Here is a 19,221-nt window from a genome sequence, read left to right on the forward strand (position 1 = left end):
GGCAACAACCACTGCCCGAGTTACACCAGGAACGCACAATCCCTCCATCAGTGCCCAAACTGTCCGCAATAGGCTGAGAGAGGCTGGACTGAGGGCTTGTAGGTCTGTTGTAAGCCAGGTCCTCACCAGACATCACCGGCAACAACATCGCCTATGGGCACAAACCCACCGTCGCTGGACGAGACAGGACTGGCAAAAAGTGCTCTTCACTGACGAGTCGCGGTTTTGGCTCACCAGGGGTGATGGTCGGATTTGCGTTTATCGTCGAAGGAATGAGCATTACACCGAGGCCTGTACTCTGGAGCGGGATCGATTTGGCGGTGGAGGGTCCGTCATGGTCTGGGGCGGTGTGTCACAGCATCATCGGTCTGAGCTTGTTGTCATTGCAGGCAATCTCAACGCTGTGCGTTACAGGGAAGACATCCTCCTCCCTCATGTGGTACCCTTCTGCAGGCTCATCCTGACATGACCCTCCAGCATGACAATGCCACCAGCCATACTGCTCGTTCTGAGCGTGATTTCCTGCAAGACAGGAATGTCAGTGTTCTGACATGGCCAGCGAAGAGCGTGGATCTCAGTCCCATTGAGCACGTCTGGGACCTGTTGGATCGGAGGGTGAGGGCTAGGGTCATTCCCCCCAGAAATGTCAGTCAATTGCAGGTGCCTTGGCGGAAGAGTGGGGTAACATCTCACAGCAAGAACTGGCAAGTCTGGTGCAGTCCATGAGGAGGAGATACATTGCAGTACTTAATGCAGCTGGTGGCCACACCAGATACTGACTGTTACTTTTGATTTTGACCCCCCCTTTGTTCAGGGAGACATTATTCCATTTCTGTTAGTCACATGTCTGTGGAACTTGTTCAGTTTATGTCTCAGTTGTTGAATCTTATGTTCATACAAATATTTACACATGTTAAGTTTGCTGAAAATAAACACAGTTGACAGTGAGAGGACGTTTTTTTTTTTGCTGAGTTTAGGTGCTCTGTAGAGCATGCAGTGTGCACGCAATGGTGAGTTCGGCTGCACATATCAACCTATGAAGAGTCTTGCGGTCCGCGGCGGTGGAGTTGCCGTACCAGGCTGTGATGCAGCCCGACAGAATGCTCTCGATGGTGCTCCTGTAGAACACTGTGAGGGCCCTCGGGGACAGGCCGAATTTCTTCAGCATTCTGAAGTTGAAGAATCTCTGTCTTGCCTTCTTCACTATGGTGTTCGTGTGGTTAGACCATTTCAGATTCTCTGAGATATGTACGCCAAGGAATTTGCAGTTATTGACCATTTCCACGGTGGCTCCATTGATGAGGCAACCCCATTGTGGTTGATAATAGCTCATTGATGATTGATTGAGCCCACACAATTCAAACTAGTCAGAATACAATTGACAGTATATTTATTCCAGACAACAGGGATCTAGCATGGAGTGATATGTCAAAAGCAGTGAAAAAACTGAAGCGGAGTTTGAACCAGCAACTTTTATGGCCCTCTTGTGCCATAAAAGTCCAGACCTCTTGGTTTAGTGTTGTTATACGCAGAAGTTTAGCATCAGTCTGGCTGATGTGAAATATAAGTAATTTTTTTAATTTAATGGTTAGAAGAGTAAGGCACAGTAATGGGAAATGGGTTTTAAACTCATACTCTGTATCCAGTAGGTTCAAGTAACACAGTCAGCAACAAATCATGATTTTATTTCAGTCTTCTTCTTACTCTCTTTAGGAACCCCTTTACCTCCCTCACACACACACACACACACACACACACACACACACACACACACACACACACACACACACACACACACACACACACACACACACACAGACACACACAGACACACACAGACACCCACGTGCACTTCTCAGTCCATAGTCTTGTCACTCCAGGCCAGAGATTTCCTCTTGGCAAGTTCCATCCAGGTTGGCTGACCCCGGTGTGACAATGATGATGATGATGATGATGAAGAAGGTATCTCAGGCTTTGCGATGTGAATCTCAATTTGACCATTGCTAGATTCCTCCTAAGATAAAATACAGAGATGACATATTACTAACTAAACTGACCACATTACATCTTAGTTACAAAATGAAGACTTAATCTGATTGAGTCAGTTGTTTTTCCTCACCACGTGAACTGACCGGGAAAAACGTCTGACCCTAGTGGGGGCACAGTCAAATATTTACCATAGTCCCAGTCGGGAGCGCTCTTTCTGTCCATTTCTCCACAGGCATCTTCTCAGCTCTCTTCAGAGACCTGGAGGATCTCTCAGACGCTCCTCGTAGAGTTGGTCTGGTTGGTATGTGAGGTTGGGAGGACGGTTGTGTCAGCTGTTGAGCAGTTCCTTGTGGTGTCGGTTGTGATGCTGTTTGTGTGTTAGGCTGATCTGAAGGCCATGTTGTGAGTGTAGCTGTCAGTTGCATTCCCCGTAGGATTGGTCTACCGCTTGGTATTGGTTGAGATGGTGGTTGTACCACTGGGGCTGATGTTTGTTTTTGCGAGGCTGTTTTTGTGCTTGGCTGTGATTGTGATGGAGGTTGTGTTGATGGCTGAGCTGTTGGTTGTAATCTAGGCTGTGGGGCTGGGGTTGGAGCTGGCCGTGGTGATGGGGTGTACTGGGGCGTTGTTGTCCCCCCTGTCCCCCCTGTCCCAGGCTCTGTCTCTGGACTGAGATGCTGTTGGAGACTCCTGGTCTTTTCCCGGGCCATGGACATCCAGACAGGCTCCGATCCAGCTGACCCATTAGACCCAGGGGTCTCAGCCCCTCTTGGGAGCCCCAGAGCAGGTCTGGAGGATGGGCCTTTGTCTGAGGAACAATGGGTGACATTATTGAAATCAAATCAAACTTTATTTAAAGTGTATTTAAAAGATACTGTGGTGTTTGAGGACTGGAGTTGTGAATCCATTATTTAATCAGATCATCTTAATTTATTCTGTGGTTAATTTGGTTTGGTTCGATATTGGCAATATTATGATTGAGGTCAAACAGAGATCTTATTACAAACAGTGCCCCTGTAATTATTTGGACAGTGAAGCATGTTTTCTTCTTTTAGCTCTATAGTCCAAATTTTGGATTTTAAATTAAACAATGACTATGAGGTTTAAGTACAGACTGTGAGCTTTAATTTGAGGGTATGTTCATCCATATCGGGTGAACCGTTTAGAAATTACAGCAGTTTTTGTACATAGCCCCCCCATTTTAAGGTGAGCGAAAGTATTGGGACAAATTCACTTATGTGTATTAAAGTAGTAAAAAGTTAAGTATTTGGTCCCATATTCATAGCACGCAATGACTACATCAAGCTTGTGACTGCACATTTGTAAATTTTTTGTTTGTTTTGGTTGTGTTTCAGATTATTTTGTGCCCAATAGAAATGAATGGAAAAAAATGTATTGATTCACTTTTATTGAAAATAAGAATAGAATATGTTTCTAAACACTTCTACATGAATGTGGATGCTACCATGATATATGGATAATGCTGAATGATTCATCAATAATGATGAGTGAGAACGTTACAGATGCTCAAATATCATACCCCCCAAAAATGTAATGGTGAGAGGTTAGCATGTCTTGGGGGTATGATATTAGTGCATCTGTAACTTTCTTACTTATTCACGATTCATTCAGGATTATCAGTAATCATGGTATCATCCACATTAATGTAGAAGTGTTTAGAAACATATTCTATTCTTATTTACAATAAAAGTGACTCAAGAATGACACAATTCATTTTTTACCATTAATTTCTATTGGGCACAAAATAATCTGAAACACAACCAAAATAAGCAGCAAATGTATGCATCCAGCAAATTTGTAGAGTCACAAGATTTATGTAGTCATTGAATGCTAGGAATATGGGACCCAATACAAAACATTTTACTACTTTAATAACCATACAGTGGGGCAAAAAAGTATTTAGTCAGCCACCAATTGTGCAAGTTCTCCCACTTAAAACTTTTATACTGATAACAAGTTCAAACAGGTGCCATTAATACAGGTAACGAGTGGAGGACAGAGGAGCCTCTTACAGGTCTGTGAGGTCTCATTTTGTCTGTCATAGTTGAAGTGTACCTATGATGAAAATTACAGGCCTCTCTCATCTTTTTAAGTGGGAGAACTTGCACAATTGGTGGCTGACTAAATACTTTTTTGCCCCACTGTATACGTGAATTTGTCCCAATACTTTTGCTCACCTAAAATGGGAGGACTATGTACAAAAAGTGTTGTAATTTCTAAATGGTTCACCTGTAATGGGTGAAAATACCCCGAAATTAGAGCTGAAAGTCTGCACTTTAACCTCATAGTCATTGTATCATTTCAAATCCAAACTTTTGGAGTATAGAACCAAAGGACGAAAAAATGCTTCACTGTCCCAATAATTACAGAGGGCACATATTATTATACAGATCTGGATCCAGTTTTGATTGGAGGGGAAATTGCCCACTCTGATTCAGAAGTGCTCATTATACTGTAACTACTATTGTATGATTATTAGAGAAGTGTTCAGTGGTTCAGTAGATATATGTTACCTGGGTCTAAAAAGGCATCTACTACCAGGTCAGTATCATCATCATCTAAGGATAGAACCAAGACAGTGTCTAGAGGTGAGTACATGCTATTGAAACAGGGCCCTCAGTAGACTGACATAGCTGCAACCGTGTGAGCTAGAACACCTTGTTAGTGCAAAGTTAGTTAGTGCATAGTCCAAGTTAATAGTTATTCAATATAGACTCAGCGATATGACGTAGATTCAGAAAGTAAACAGCATAGTGGGTCAATTTCCGCAACAACTCAGAGCGTTGAACGCGAGGCTCAACTTCTCCGCTGAACTATCGACGACGTTCTAGAGGACATACGTACCTTGGTTCTCGTTGAGTCTGTTTCTATCAGGGGTGTATGAGGGGGGGCAGTCAGACACTTGTGACGGGCCCTTCCTCAAAGCCTTATTTGCCAAGTCACCCCTGACCTTTGAACTTGTGCCAATTTCGCCTTTGACTGGTTCTGCAGTTGTTGAGACAATATGACACTTAACCCTGAATTCTTGGTCCCTTTGCAAGCGATACTTCAGAGACTGAGAAGTGGTGCGCAGCTTCACTCCGAAAGCACTCCTCCTCTCCTGCTCCTGCTCCTGCTCCTTCTCCTGCTCCTGCTCCTGCTCCTCATTTCCCTCACTCTGCCCATCCCTTTTCTCTCCTCCCTTCAGTCCTGTCTCCTCCACTACTTCTACTTCTGTTTGTACTTTTCTCTCCTGAGGTGCGGGTTGTGGTTGGTTTTCCTTCAGGCCTTTAAATGTGGCCTGCTCTGGTTTTACCTCTTGCCTTCTGACAGACTCCTGATGAGGGTTTTTGGTCACAAAACCCTCCCCTCCTTTTCCTTCTGCATTCATCTCCTCGTTTCTCGTCCCTGTGTGGGCACTGCCAGTGGCGCTCTTGGAACGCTGTCTTGAGGAGGAGATGGAGAAACTGTTTGCTCTAGGCAGTGTGTCTTCGTGGCCAGTAGGTTGCCCTGTCGTCCTCTGCATCATGTCCAATTTGGAGGTTTCTTCATTAACGCCCGACAGTGGGACTGCTGTAGTCTCTCTGACAGACTCTCTCTCAAAAGCAGGTCTCTGTGTTTGTCTTATAACGCGAGGGGCAGGGGTAGGTAGAGCAGAGTGGTGTGTAGAGCTGCTGGTGTCTGCTAGGCTCACACCCTGTGTGTTTCTGCTCAACCTGTCTCCCTTGTTAGAGGTGGCTGGGGTCATATTCTCTTCTGGCTTCTCTTTTGATGGCAGTTGATTTGTGGTGGAAGTGACATTATTTGATCCATAGACAGGACTGAGAGGCCTGGAGAGGGTCTTTTCAGATGTAGACCCAGGCCGACTTCCCTGGTCTGAATTATCCTGGATGAGAGTTCTTGGGCGTTTGACCCGGATAGGTTCCAGGGGCTTCTGTGGCTCCTCCACTGCTGCTGAAGGGGGAGTGGGCAGGCTCGGGGTCTCCAGGATGGAGGTTTTGGTCATGGGTTCTGGTAGAGGAGAGGTCATAGCCTGGAGGTAGAGAGGGTTGGTGGTGATGCGTCCCTCTGTCTCGGAGGACTCTTGTCTCTGTAATACCTCTTTCTGACCACCAGGGGGTACTGACTGCCAGGGCTTCTCCTCAGAGTCTTTTGGAGATGAAGAGAACGGCCGCTCCCTCTCCTCCTCTTCCTCTCTGTCCTCGTCCTCCGTTCCATCCTGCTCTTCCTCCCTCTCAGACAGGGGCTGGTCAGGGTCCAGGTCACTCAGGCTCTCTGAGCCAAGTCTGCTTGCTCTCTAGTAATGACACAGACAAGATAAACAGCCCGTTAAACCATGGTCTTATATTTACACTGTAATCAAGGTATTAGAGATTGAAATGCTGCCCAGTACCCACTATGTGGTGTTTTGATGTTACACTATACAGTGAGATCTTACCAGGGGACCTTTCCTTCCCTTGGCGCTGGCCCTCTGGTTCCTGGGTTTAACAGACATGCGGTGACGGGCGGCAGAGCTGTCCAGGCTAGGAGTGTACTGGGCTGGGCTGGTGAAGTCCACTGTAGGGGAGGGCTCTGGATCACAGGGGGAAGCAGGATTCGGGGAGAGAGGACGGGAGGAGGGCTGGGAGAGGCACTGAGGAGAAAGTAGAAAAGCACATTAACAACTGAAATGGACCCAACAAACATGTTTTCAGTGAATGTTGTTAGGATGATCAGTATGTGAATGTGGGATGTGGTGTAATGCAGACAGGAAGTTGCATCACCTGCTCCTCCTCCTCACTTCCTGTCCCTGCTAAACTCAGAGAGCTATGGTGCCTGTGAGTGTTAGGGAACTAGGGATGGAATGGAGGGAGAGGTGTCAATCAGTCAGTCACACAAGGTGGTGGAAGAGTAATGCAGCATGATGATGATAATGATAATGGTGATGATTACATTGTGTTTTGTTTGCAAGTGTACCAACAGATTCTACTGACTACAGCAAGGTTTGTTCTCTAAAAATAGATATTATCTCAATGAGACTATCCTGGATAAATACAAGTTAGATCAATTGTATCTATGTGTGTGCAGTATATGTGATCAGCCCCATTCACCTTGTAGGAAGGCCCCTGTGCTGTTCGGTCATGGAACAAGATCTCTGGAGGGCTCTGGGGTAAACCATCATCCTCAGAGGTGGCTCCGGAATCTTCCATTCTCTTTCCAGGGATCAGCAAGGGGGGAGGGCCCAGACACATGTTCTGCCGCTGCAGTTTCAGCTGCCCAATCAGAAACAGTGCATGTGTGATGAGCACACTCCGGGACCAATCACAACAGTAGATTAGACTATAAGGACCCTCCCACCTACGGATTCACCTGCAGTTCTCTTATCCTGCTGTGTACGTTCTCCTGAGACAGAACCCTCGTCGGCTCAGAGGAGCTCTGTGATTGGTCAGCCAGGAAGATGCTGTCATGTGACAGAGCTCTGGACCCCAGTGTATTTGGACCGCCCCTGTAAGTGACACAGGTCAAAAAATATGTTTACTACATACATACAGTATTTCCCAGTGGACATGCTACTTAAACTTGATAATTTGATCAACTTGATATGCTACTATTTCCAGTGAGTGAAAGAGGTCAGATGCTTACAAACAGTCATCCTCTGAGTCGTCGTCCCCCGGAGCTATGACATCAGCAGTGAAATCACTGGCGGACTGGCTCTGCTTCATCAGTCCTTCAGTCTCCTTCCTCTTCAGACGGCCAAACAGACGACTCTTCAGCAGCTTGAACCGAGACTTCTTCCTCCCTGAAACCACCAGGAAGTTACTGTCCTACATTTGGTTTTGTTTGCAGTCAGACATGAGACTTTTGCTGTGTAGTTCATTCCTGTTTGCATTGCATAATACACTGTATATGAATGGTGTATTGGGAATGAATGATTTGCCAGCTACGTATGTCTGTTTACATTGGTTTAGGCATGTCAATCATTTAAAAAGAAAGAAGACAGGTGTTCTACCTGTAAGCTCTTCTCCTGAGTCCTCCACTTCCCCAGTGTTAGTATCCATGACAGGAGACTGGAGTTAGCTGCTCTTACCTAGGAAGAGAGACAGGGCAAGACAAAAACCCTTCAACAACATCGTATTTAGCAACGCCAGAGGGTTGTGTTTCAACAATGGCTATTCCTGTGAGCCATTCAGGAGCCAGTAGACTGCAGGTTACAGCTCACCTCTATCACACCACTCCCTCCCTGGACAAAGTGTGCTTTCAAGACTGGCCTCAGACTTACTGCCTGAGTATCGGTACTGTGCACACACTGCCAAACATACCTCTCTATACCCCCTTGGCGATGTGGGTTGCAGCCCTGTCTCAGCCACCCTCTGTCTATGCCCCCCTGGCGATGTGGGTTGGAGCCCTGTCTCAGCCAATCTCTGTCTATGCCACCCTGGTGATGTGGATTGGAGCCCTGTCTCAGCCAATCTCTGTCTATGCCCCCCTGGTGATGTGGGTTGGAGCCCTGTCTCAGCCAATCTCTGTCTATGCCCCCCTGGTGATGTGGATTGGAGCCCTGTCTCAGCCAATCTCTGTCTATGCCCCCCTGGTGATGTGGATTGGAGCCCTGTCTCAGCCACCCTTTGTCTATGCCCCCCTGGTGATGTGGGTTGGAGCCCTGTCTCAGCCACCCTCTGTCTATGCCCCCCTGGTGATGTGGGTTGGAGCCCTGTCTCAGCCACTCTCTGTCTATGCCCCCCTGGTGATGTGGGTTGGAGCCCTGTCTCAGCCACTCTCTGTCTATGCCCCCCTGGCGATGTGGGTTGGAGCCCTGTCTCAGCCACTCTCTGTCTATGCCCCCCTGGCGATGTGGGTTGGAGCACTGTCTCAGCCACTCTCTGTCTATGCCCCCCTGGCGATGTGGATTGGAGCCCTGTCTCAGCCACCCTCTGTCTATGCCCCCCTGGTGATGTGGGTTGGAGCCCTGTCTCAGCCACTCTCTGTCTATGCCCCCCTGGCGATGTGGGTTGGAGCCCTGTCTCAGCCACCCTCTGTCTATGCCCCCCTGGTGATGTGGGTTGGAGCCCTGTCTCAGCCACTCTCTGTCTATGCCCCCCTGGCGATGTGGGTTGGAGCCCTGTCTCAGCCACCCTCTGTCTATGCCCCCCTGGCGATGTGGGTTGGAGCCCTATCTCAGCCACTCTCTGTCTATGTCCCCTTGGCGATGTGGGTTGGAGCCCTGTCTCAGCCACTCTCTGTCTATGCCCCCCTGGCGATGTGGGTTGGAGCCCTGTCTCAGCCACTCTCTGTCTATGCCCCCCTGGCGATGTGGGTTGGAGCCCTGTCTCAGCCACCCTCTGTCTATGTCCCCTTGGCGATGTGGGTTGGAGCCCTGTCTCAGCCACTCTCTGTCTATGCCCCCCTGGCGATGTGGGTTGGAGCCCTGTCTCAGCCACCCTCTGTCTATGCCCCCTTGGCGATGTGGGTTGGAGCCCTGTCTCAGCCACTCTCTGTCTATGCCCCCCTGGCGATGTGGGTTGGAGCCCTGTCTCAGCCACCCTCTGTCTATGCCCCCTGGCGATGTGGGTTGGAGCCCTGTCTCAGCCACTCTCTGTCTATGCCCCCCTGGCGATGTGGGTTGGAGCCCTGTCTCAGCCACTCTCTGTCTATGCCCCCCTGGCGATGTGGGTTGGAGCCCTGTCTCAGCCTCCCTCTGTCTATGCCCCCCTGGTGATGTGGGTTGGAGCCCTGTCTCAGCCACTCTCTGTCTATGCCCCCCTGGCGATGTGGGTTGGAGCCCTGTCTCAGCCTCCCTCTGTCTATGCCCCCCTGGTGATGTGGGTTGGAGCCCTGTCTCAGCCACTCTCTGTCTATGCTCTTACTAGCTGTCTCCCTCTACATTTCCTGCACTACTGTCAAAAATACTAAAAAACCATCCAAAAATATATATATATATGTATTCAACAGCTTTTGGAGTTGTCGTATTTTAATAACATGTATTTATTTATTTTATATTTAATTATAGTACATTTGATTATCCAGCCAACATACCAGTAAATTACTTTGTCTTTCCAGAGACAAAGACCCTTCATTGATAATAAATAGTTTCACACACTCTTTTCCTTGAACAAGCTGATAACGTTTAAGAAACCTAACAAACCTGAAGAATTGTCTGCTTTTTGTCAGGCGTTAGATATTAGCTTTGCTATTGTCATTGTTCTAGCTATTTATAGTTAATAAATAAGCGTTTTTCATTTGAAGTAACATCTTCTCAAGTCAAGTTTGCCAGTTGAGTGATTATTGTGTCAGCAGTTCCAATTAGTTTCAGCAGTATTTCTCTTTCAGCAGATATCATGGAGCGTTTGATTAGAACAAGCGGACCAGACAAGAGGCTTTCAGTTCCCGTGTTGACTTTGTTCCTGGACCTGAATAGGAGTTGCCTAGCAGTCCACTGATGACGTGACGTGACATTAAATAACAAGGAGACAATTTAAACACGACCTGAGTTCAACCTTTCCCAGACTCATCATGCTTACACACACACACACACACACACACACACACACACACACACACACACACACACACACACACACACACACACACACACACACACACACATGCACAGACACACATGCACAGACACACACACGCACAGCTCTTTCACACAATGTCTGAAGGAAGACAACAAAAACCAGAGGTTCACCAGAGTTCTAAGCACGCCCAAACTCCCCCAATCCATCTTTCTCCAAGACGTCTACAAGCAGGGAGAACTCAGGGAGAAGACTGGGTTAGTGTACTGAACCCAGCCACCAAACCACATGCAGCAACCCAGTCTAATACAGCAACCCAGTCTAATACAGCAACCCTGGCTAATACAGCAACCCTGTCTAATACAGAAACCCTGTCTAATACAGCAACCCTGTCTAATACAGCAACCCAGTCTAATACAGCAACCCAGTCTAATACAGCAACCCTGTCTAATACAGCAACCCTGTCTAATACAGCAACCCAGTCTAATACAGCAACCCTGTCTAATACAGCAACCCTGTCTAATACAGCAACCCTGTCTAATACAGCAACCTGTCTAATACAGCAACCCTGTCTAATACAACAACCCTGTCTAATACAGCAACCTGTCTAATACAGCAACCCTGTCTAATACAGCAACCTGTCTAATACAGCAACCCTGTCTAATACAGCAACCTGTCTAATACAGCAACCCTGTCTAATACAACAACCCAGTCTAATACAGCAACCCTGTCTAATACATCAACCCTGTCTAATACAGCAACCCAGTCTAATACAGCAACCCTGTCTAATACATCAACCCTGTCTAATACAGCAACCCTGTCTAATACAGCAACCCTGTTAAATACAGCAACCCTGTTAAATACAGCAACCCTGTCTAATACAGCAACCCTGTCTAATACAGCAACCATGGCTAATACAGAAACCCTGTCTAATACAGCAACCCTGTCTAATACAGCAACCCTGTTTAATACAGCAACCCTGTTAAATACATCAACCCTGTCTAATACAGCAACCCTGTCTAATACAGCAACCCTGTCTAATACAGCAACCCTGGCTAATACAGAAACCCTGTCTAATACAGCAACCCTGTCTAATACAGCAACCCTGTCTAATACAGCAACCCTGTTTAATACAGCAACCCTGTTAAATACATCAACCCTGTCTAATACAGCAACCGTGTCTAATACAGCAACCCAAACTGCTACAGACCTATATCTATATCTAACCTACCCTGCCTTTCTAAGGTCTTCGAAAGCCAAGTTAACAAACAGATCACCGTCCATTTCGAATCCCACCGTACCTTCTCCGCTATACAATCTGGTTTCCGAGCTGGTCATGGGTGCACCTCAGCCACGCTCAAGGTCCTAAACGACATCATAACCGCCATCAATAAGAGACAATACTGTGCAGCTGTATTCAGCGACCTGGCCAAGGTTTTCGACTTTGTCAATCACCACATTCTTATCGGCAGACTCAACAGCCTTGGTTTCTCAAATGACTGCCTCGCCTGGTTCACCAACTACTTCTCAGACAGAGTTCAGTGTGTCAAATCGGAGGGCCTGTTGTCCGGACCTCTGGCAGTCTCTATGGGGGTGCCACAGGGTTCAATCCTCGGGCCGACTCTTTTCTCTGTATACATCAATGATGTCGCTCTTGCTGCTGGTGATTCTCTGATCCACCTCTACGCAGACGACACCATTCTGTATACTTCTGGCCCTTCTTTGGACACTGTTGACTAACCTCCAAACAAGCTTCAACGCCATACAACACTCCTTCCATGGCCTCCAACTGCTCTTAAATGCAAGTAAAACTAAATGCATGCTCTTCAACCGATCGCTGCCCACACCTGCCGCCCGTCCAGCATCACTACTCTGGACGGTTCTGACATAGAATATGTGGACAACTACAAATACCTTGGTGTCTGGTTAGACTGTAAACTCTCCTTCCAGACTCACATTAAGCATCTCCAATCCAAAATTAAATCTAGAATCGGCTTCCTATTTCGCAACAAAGCATTCTTCATTCATGCTGCCAAACATACCCTCGTAAAACTGACTATCCTACCGACCCTCGACTTCGGCGATGTCATTTACAAAATAGCCTCCAACACTCTACTCAGCAAATTGGATACAGTCTATCACAGTGCCATCCGTTTTGTCACCAAAGCCCCATATACTACCCACCACTGTGACCTGTATGCTCTCGTTGGCTGGCCCTCGCTTCATATTCGTGGCCAAACCCACTGGCTCCAGGTCATCTATAAATCTTTGCTAGGTAAAACCCTGCCTTATCTCAGCTCACTGGTCACCATAGCAGCACCCACCCATAGCACGCGCTCCAGCAGGTATATTTCACTGGTCACCCCCAAAGCCAATTCTTCCTTTGGCCGCCTTTCCTTCCAGTTCTCTGCTGCCAATGACTGGAACGAACTGCAAAAATCACTGAAGCTGGAGACTCATATCTCCCTCACTAACTTTAAGCACCAGTTGTCAGAGCAGCTCACAGATCACTGCACCTGTACATAGCCCATCTGTAAATAGCCCATCCAACTACCTCATCCCCATACTGTTACTTATTTTATTTATTTTGCTCCTTTGCACCCCAGTAACTCTACTTGCACACTCATCTTCTGCACATCTATCACTCCAGTGTTTAATTGCTATATTGTAATTATATCGCCACTATGGCCTATTTATTGCCTTACCTCCCTTATCCTACCTCATTTGCACACACTGTATATATACTTTTTCTATTGTATTATTGACTGTATGTTTGTTTATTCCATGTGTAACACTGTGTTGTTGTTGGTGTCGCACTGCTTTGCTTTATCTTGGCCAGGTCGCAGTGGTAAATGAGAACTTGTTCTCAACTGGCCTACCTGGTTAAATAAAGGTTAAATACAATTTTAAAAAATTAAAAATAATACAGCAACCCAGTCTAATACAGCAAACCTGTCTAATACAGCAACCCTGTCTATTACAGCAAACCAGTCTAATACAGCAACCCAGTCTAATACAGCAACCCTGTCTAATACAACAACCCTGTCTAATACAGCAACCCTGTCTAATACAGCAACCCTGTCTAATACAGCAACCCTGTCTAATACAGCAACCCAGTCTAATACAGCAACCCTGTTAAATACATAAACCCAGTCTAATACAGCAACCCAGTCTAATACAGCAACCCTGTCTAATGCAGCAACCCTATCTAATACAGCAAACCAGTCTAATACAGCAACCCAGTCTAATACAGCAAACCTGTCTAATACAGCAACCCTGTCTATTACAGCAAACCAGTCTAATACAGCAACCCAGTCTAATACAGCAACCCTGTCTAATGCAGCAACCCTGTCTAATACAGCAACCCTGTCTAATACAGCAACCCAGTCTAATACAGCAACCCTGTCTAATGCAGCAACCCTGTCTAATACAGCAACCCTGTCTAATACAGCAACCCAGTCTAATACAACAATTCAGTCAAATACAGCAACCAATTCTAATATAGCAACCATGTCTAATACAGTAACCCTGTCTAATACAACAACCCTGTCTATTACAGCAAACCAGTCTAATACAGCAACCCTGTCTAATACAGCAACCCTGTCTAATACAGCAACCCTGTCTAATACAGCAACCCTGTCTAATACAACAACCCTGTCTAATACAGCAACCCTGTCTAATACGGCAACCCTGTCTAATACAGCAACCCTGTCTAATACAGCAACCCTGTTTAATACAGCAACCCTGTCTAATACAGCAACCCTGTCTAATACAGCAACCCAGTCTAATACAGCAACCCTGTCTAATACAACAACCCTGTCTAATACAGCAACCCTGTCTAATACGGCAACCCTGTCTAATACAGCAACCCTGTCTAATACAGCAACCCTGTCTAATACAGCAACCCTGTCTAATACAGCAACCCTGTCTAATACAACAACCCTGTCTATTACAGCAAACCAGTCTAATACAGCAACCCTGTCTAATACAGCAACCCTGTCTAATACAGCAACCCTGTCTAATACAACAACCCTGTCTAATACAGCAACCCTGTCTAATACAGCAACCCTGTCTAATACAACAACCCTGTCTATTACAGCAAACCAGTCTAATACAGCAACCCTGTCGAATACAGCAACCCTGTCTAATACAGCAACCCTGTCTAATACAGCAACCCTGTCTAATACAACAACCCTGTCTATTACAGCAAACCAGTCTAATACAGCAACCCTGTCTAATACAGCAACCCTGTCTAATACAGCAACCCTGTCTAATACAACAACCCGGTCTATTACAGCAAACCAGTCTAATACAGCAACCCTGTCTAATACAGCAACCCTGTCTAATATGGCAACCCTGTCTAATATGGCAACCCTGTCTAATACAGCAACCCTGTCTAATACAACAACCCTGTCTATTACAGCAAACCAGTCTAATACAGCAACCCTGTCTAATACAGCAACCCTGTCTAATACAACAACCCAGTCTAATACAGCAACCCTGTCTAATACAGCAACCCTGTCTAATACAGCAACCCTGTCTAATACAACAACCCTGTCTAATACAGCAACCCTGTCTAATACAGCAACCCTGTCTAATACAACAACCCTGTCTAATACAGCAACCCTGTCTAATACAGCAACCCTGTCTAATACAACAACCCAGTCTAATACAGCAACCCTGTTAAATACAGCAACCCTGTCTAATACAGCAACCCTGTCTAATACAACAACCCTGTCTAATACAGCAACCCTGTCTAATACAGCAACCCTGTCTAATACAGCAACCCTGTCTAATACAGCAACCCAGTCTAATACAGCAACCCAGTCTAATACAGCAACCCTGTCTAATACAACAACCCTGTCTAATACAGCAACCCTGTCTAATACAACAACCCTGTCTAATACCCTCCCGGGTGGCGCAGTGGTCTAGGGCACTGCATCGCAGTGCTAGCTGCGCCACCAGAGTCTCTGGGTTCGCCCCCAGGCTGGGCTGGGTTCGCGCCCAGGCTCTGTCGCAGCCGGCCGCAACCGGGAGGTCCATGGGGTGACGCACAATTGGCATAGCGTCGTCCGGGTTAGGGAGGGTTTGGCCGGTAGGGATATCCTTGTCTCAGTATGTAAAATGTAATAAAAATGTATGCACTCTACTGTAAGTCGCTCTGGATAAGAGCGTCTGCTAAATGACTAAAATGTAAAATGTAAATGTAATACAGCAACCCTGTCTAATACAGCAACCCAGTCTAATACAGCAACCCTGTCTAATACAGCAACCCTGTCTAATACAGCAACCCTGTCTAATACAGCAACCCTGTCTAATACAGCAACCCTGTCTAATACAGCAACCCTGTCTAATACAGCAACCTGTCTAATACAACAACCCTGTCTAATACAGCAACCCTGTCTAATACAACAACCCTGTCTAATATAACAACCCTGTCTAATACAACAACCCTGTCTAATACAACAACCCAGTCTAATACAGCAACCCTGTCTAATACAACAACCCAGTCTAATACAGCAACCCTGTCTAATACAACAACCCTGTCTAATACAGCAACCCTGTCTAATACAACAACCCTGTCTAATACAACAACCCTGTCTAATACAGCAACCCTGTCTAATACAACAACCCTGTCTAATACCCTCCCGGGTGGCACAGTGGTCTAGGGCACTGCATCGCAGTGCTAGCTGCGCCACCAGAGTCTCTGGGTTCGCCCCCAGGCTGGGCTGGGTTCGCGCCCAGGCTCTGTCGCAGCCGGCCGCAACCGGGAGGTCCATGGGGTGACGCACAATTGGCATAGCGTCGTCCGGGTTAGGGAGGGTTTGGCCGGTAGGGATATCCTTGTCTCAGTATGTAAAATGTAATAAAAATGTATGCACTCTACTGTAAGTCGCTCTGGATAAGAGCGTCTGCTAAATGACTAAAATGTAAAATGTAAATGTAATACAGCAACCCTGTCTAATACAGCAACCCAGTCTAATACAGCAACCCAGTCTAATATAACAACCCTGTCTAATACAGCAACCCTGTCTAATACAACAACCCTGTCTAATACAACAACCCTGTCTAATACAGCAACCCTGTCTAATACAGCAACCCTGTCTAATACAGCAACCCTGTCTAATACAGCAACCCTGTCTAATACAGCAACCCTGTCTAATATAACAACCCTGTCTAATACAGCAACCCTGTCTAATACAGCAACCCTGTCTAATACAGCAACCCAGTCTAATACAGCAACCCTGTCTAATACAACAACCCAGTCTAATACAACAACCCTGTCTAATACAGCAACCCTGTCTAATACAGCAACCCTGTCTAATACAGCAACCCAGTCTAATACAGCAACCCTGCTCTGCATCTAGCTGTCAACTGGAACATAATCTCCCAGCAGAGTAGAACACTAAAGGTCGGTGCAGCTCACTGAGCAACCCAACTACCACACACAGCAACCAGGCCTTGAACCCTGGTGCCCAGCAGAATGGATACCTGCATAGAACAAGCCCAACAATAGGGAACAGCAGGGGTACTGTCTCTGGTGAAATCCTATCCTGCAGCTACAGGATATTACTGAAGCTGGCTGGCCAGTCCTGATCCAGCTGGCTACAAACAGCACAGTACAGCACAGATCATCCTGTTGTTGAAGGAATTGTAATTTCCACTTTAAAATGTCAGACTCGATTTGCCCTAATGATAAATGTATCAACCCCTACAAAACATGTTAATTAATTATAATCCACATAACAATTCACATTTCCTGTTGCTGCAGGATTATATTCATGCTGTTTTAACTGGCTCTAATTAAGATACGGCATCTGTATACTACGTATGCACTCTGTGGTAGAAGAGCCTTTAAGAGCTATAGAGTTCAGATAACTATCCTCCTTGTTGGCACCAAACGTTCCATGATTAAAACATTCTAATTGGCGTTGTAACTAGAAGTGTCAATGTCTCAGGTGTAACTTTAAGTGTCAACACGGTGTCTATTGAGATTCTAAATCAAGCCAAGAGACTGTATATGATGGCTGGCTATCCATGGCTCTGTCTATCTGTGGATCTGGCGAGGATAAGCCTGTGTATTACTGTTTAATGAGATGATGAACTTGTGTAACCTTTTAGACCTCACACACACACACCTGCGGCTGCGACACCTCAGGTCCTCGAGTGCCTGTAGTGACGTCAGCATGGCCGGCTGTTCCCCCAAGGCTATAATGGAACCCCACAGCTGAGCTACTGTATAGATAAGAGGAAACCATCTACTTTTTACAGCGCCACGCATACAATAAAATAATCAGATTAAATGCTTCCGGAATGTAAACGAATCGGGCCATTTGAATAGAAATAGATTTCAGCTGTAGACAATGAGTGAATTATTAACTGGAAATGGCTGTGAAAATACACCTGAATGTCTAAAGAACAATAAACAAAGAAATAAATTGATGTAAATTATTTAAAATGTTCAAAGTATAGAAGATCTTAACATCGTATGACCTGCTTACCACAGGAGGCTGGTGGCACCTTACCTGGGGAGGACGAGATTGTAGTAATGGCTGGAGTGGAATGGGTGGAATGGTATCAAATACACCAAACACATGGTTTCTATGTGTTTGATACCATTCCATTCGCTCCGTTCCAGCCATTATTATGAGCCGTCCTCCCCTCAGCAGCCCCCACTGCTGCTTACTTACCATGTAAGTAAATAGAAACCAGGTACCAACATGGTCCCTCCCTGGAAAAAGCCTCTAAAAAGGAAGTGTGACTGATAAGTCCTACGTAACAGCACTGCACAATGAGAGCCAAGGGACTCCTCAGTGAGCCAAACAACACAAGCCCAGGGGACCTGACACTTTCAGCAAGTCTCCACACACCACGGCAGTGCAGTGAACACATGGAGTATTACCTGTTGATAATGGAGGGACTAAGGTAGAGAGCTACCACCTATAATCGATCTCTGGGTACTAGACTAAAGCAATATGAACCGGAACTCAATGGTTTTGTGATCTCCCTTTAATAAAGGTATTTTAACCAAACAGCCGTTATGAAATCTGATTGTCCAGTGAATGATCAGCGATTACTCTGGTCCTGTTCACAACCAGCATGATGCTTTATATACAGAGCAGTGTTGTTTACCAAAGGCAGTTTTATTAGATGACAATGAAGGATAACTTAGGAAAGACAAACACTGTAATGGAAATCATCCTTCTTGCTGGATGAGTGCATAGTGTTGGTTTGACAGAAACAGGTTGAAGCCTCTCTGTAGGCAGTGGAATAATCACACAGAATCTGGAGTTTTCAAAACCCTAGCACGTCATTTTTTATACCTGGAAAAAACCCTCGAGATCATAACAGTTGTTATTGTTTAGGTCGTCGAACACGATTAGATTCTTATCAGTTAATCCCATTTAGGAATGCAGAACTCGTGCTCAACACACTGTAGTTAAAAGTTCAAAGGTTATGGAACAAGAAACAGTTGAAATACTGTACAACAGCATGGAAGATCATATGCTGCAAATTATCTTATCAATTATCATTTTTATCAACAGATACAACTGTTTGTGGGTGGTTTCTAGTTCATTTACAGTACGAGTCAAGTTCAGTCGGGTGGAATTGTCTTACCCTGTTACTGGAGAGCAGCTGCTTCTTCTTTGTCTCTCTCTTTCTCTGTTTTCTCTTTCTCTCCGAGGGGAGGATGTGTCCTTCCACTCACTCACACACATACTAGTCCTCAGCCACC

General features: G+C 46.0%; 1 protein-coding gene across 1 annotated transcript; it reads right to left on the reverse strand.

The window, feature by feature from the left end:
* Nucleotides 1-1,400: 1,400 nt before the first annotated feature.
* LOC120050516 (capping protein inhibiting regulator of actin dynamics-like) lies at nt 1,401-19,221 on the reverse strand. The gene is made up of 10 exons (XM_038997107.1): nt 19,104-19,221; nt 7,979-8,056; nt 7,612-7,768; nt 7,339-7,474; nt 7,080-7,241; nt 6,428-6,622; nt 4,855-6,286; nt 4,524-4,568; nt 2,178-2,797; nt 1,401-2,014 (listed from the first exon to the last, which is right to left on the reverse strand). Exons 2-10 carry the CDS (start codon nt 8,025-8,027, stop codon nt 1,856-1,858), a joined length of 2,955 nt encoding a protein of 984 aa, XP_038853035.1. The 5' UTR covers nt 8,028-8,056; nt 19,104-19,221; the 3' UTR covers nt 1,401-1,855.

This window comes from Salvelinus namaycush, chromosome 7 (assembly GCF_016432855.1).
Source record: "Salvelinus namaycush isolate Seneca chromosome 7, SaNama_1.0, whole genome shotgun sequence".
Lineage (NCBI taxonomy): Eukaryota > Metazoa > Chordata > Actinopteri > Salmoniformes > Salmonidae > Salvelinus > Salvelinus namaycush.

Coding starts and splice junctions, on each gene's coding strand:
- LOC120050516 (XM_038997107.1), bottom strand. CDS start 8,027: ATGGATACTAACACTGGGGAAGTGGAGGACTCAGGAGAAGAGCTTACA. Junction 7,475..7,611: donor GACTCAGAGGATGACTGTTT/GTAAGCATCTGA, acceptor TGTCACTTACAG/GGGCGGTCCAAATACACTGG. Junction 2,015..2,177: donor CGCTCCCGACTGGGACTATG/GTAAATATTTGA, acceptor ATTTTATCTTAG/GAGGAATCTAGCAATGGTCA.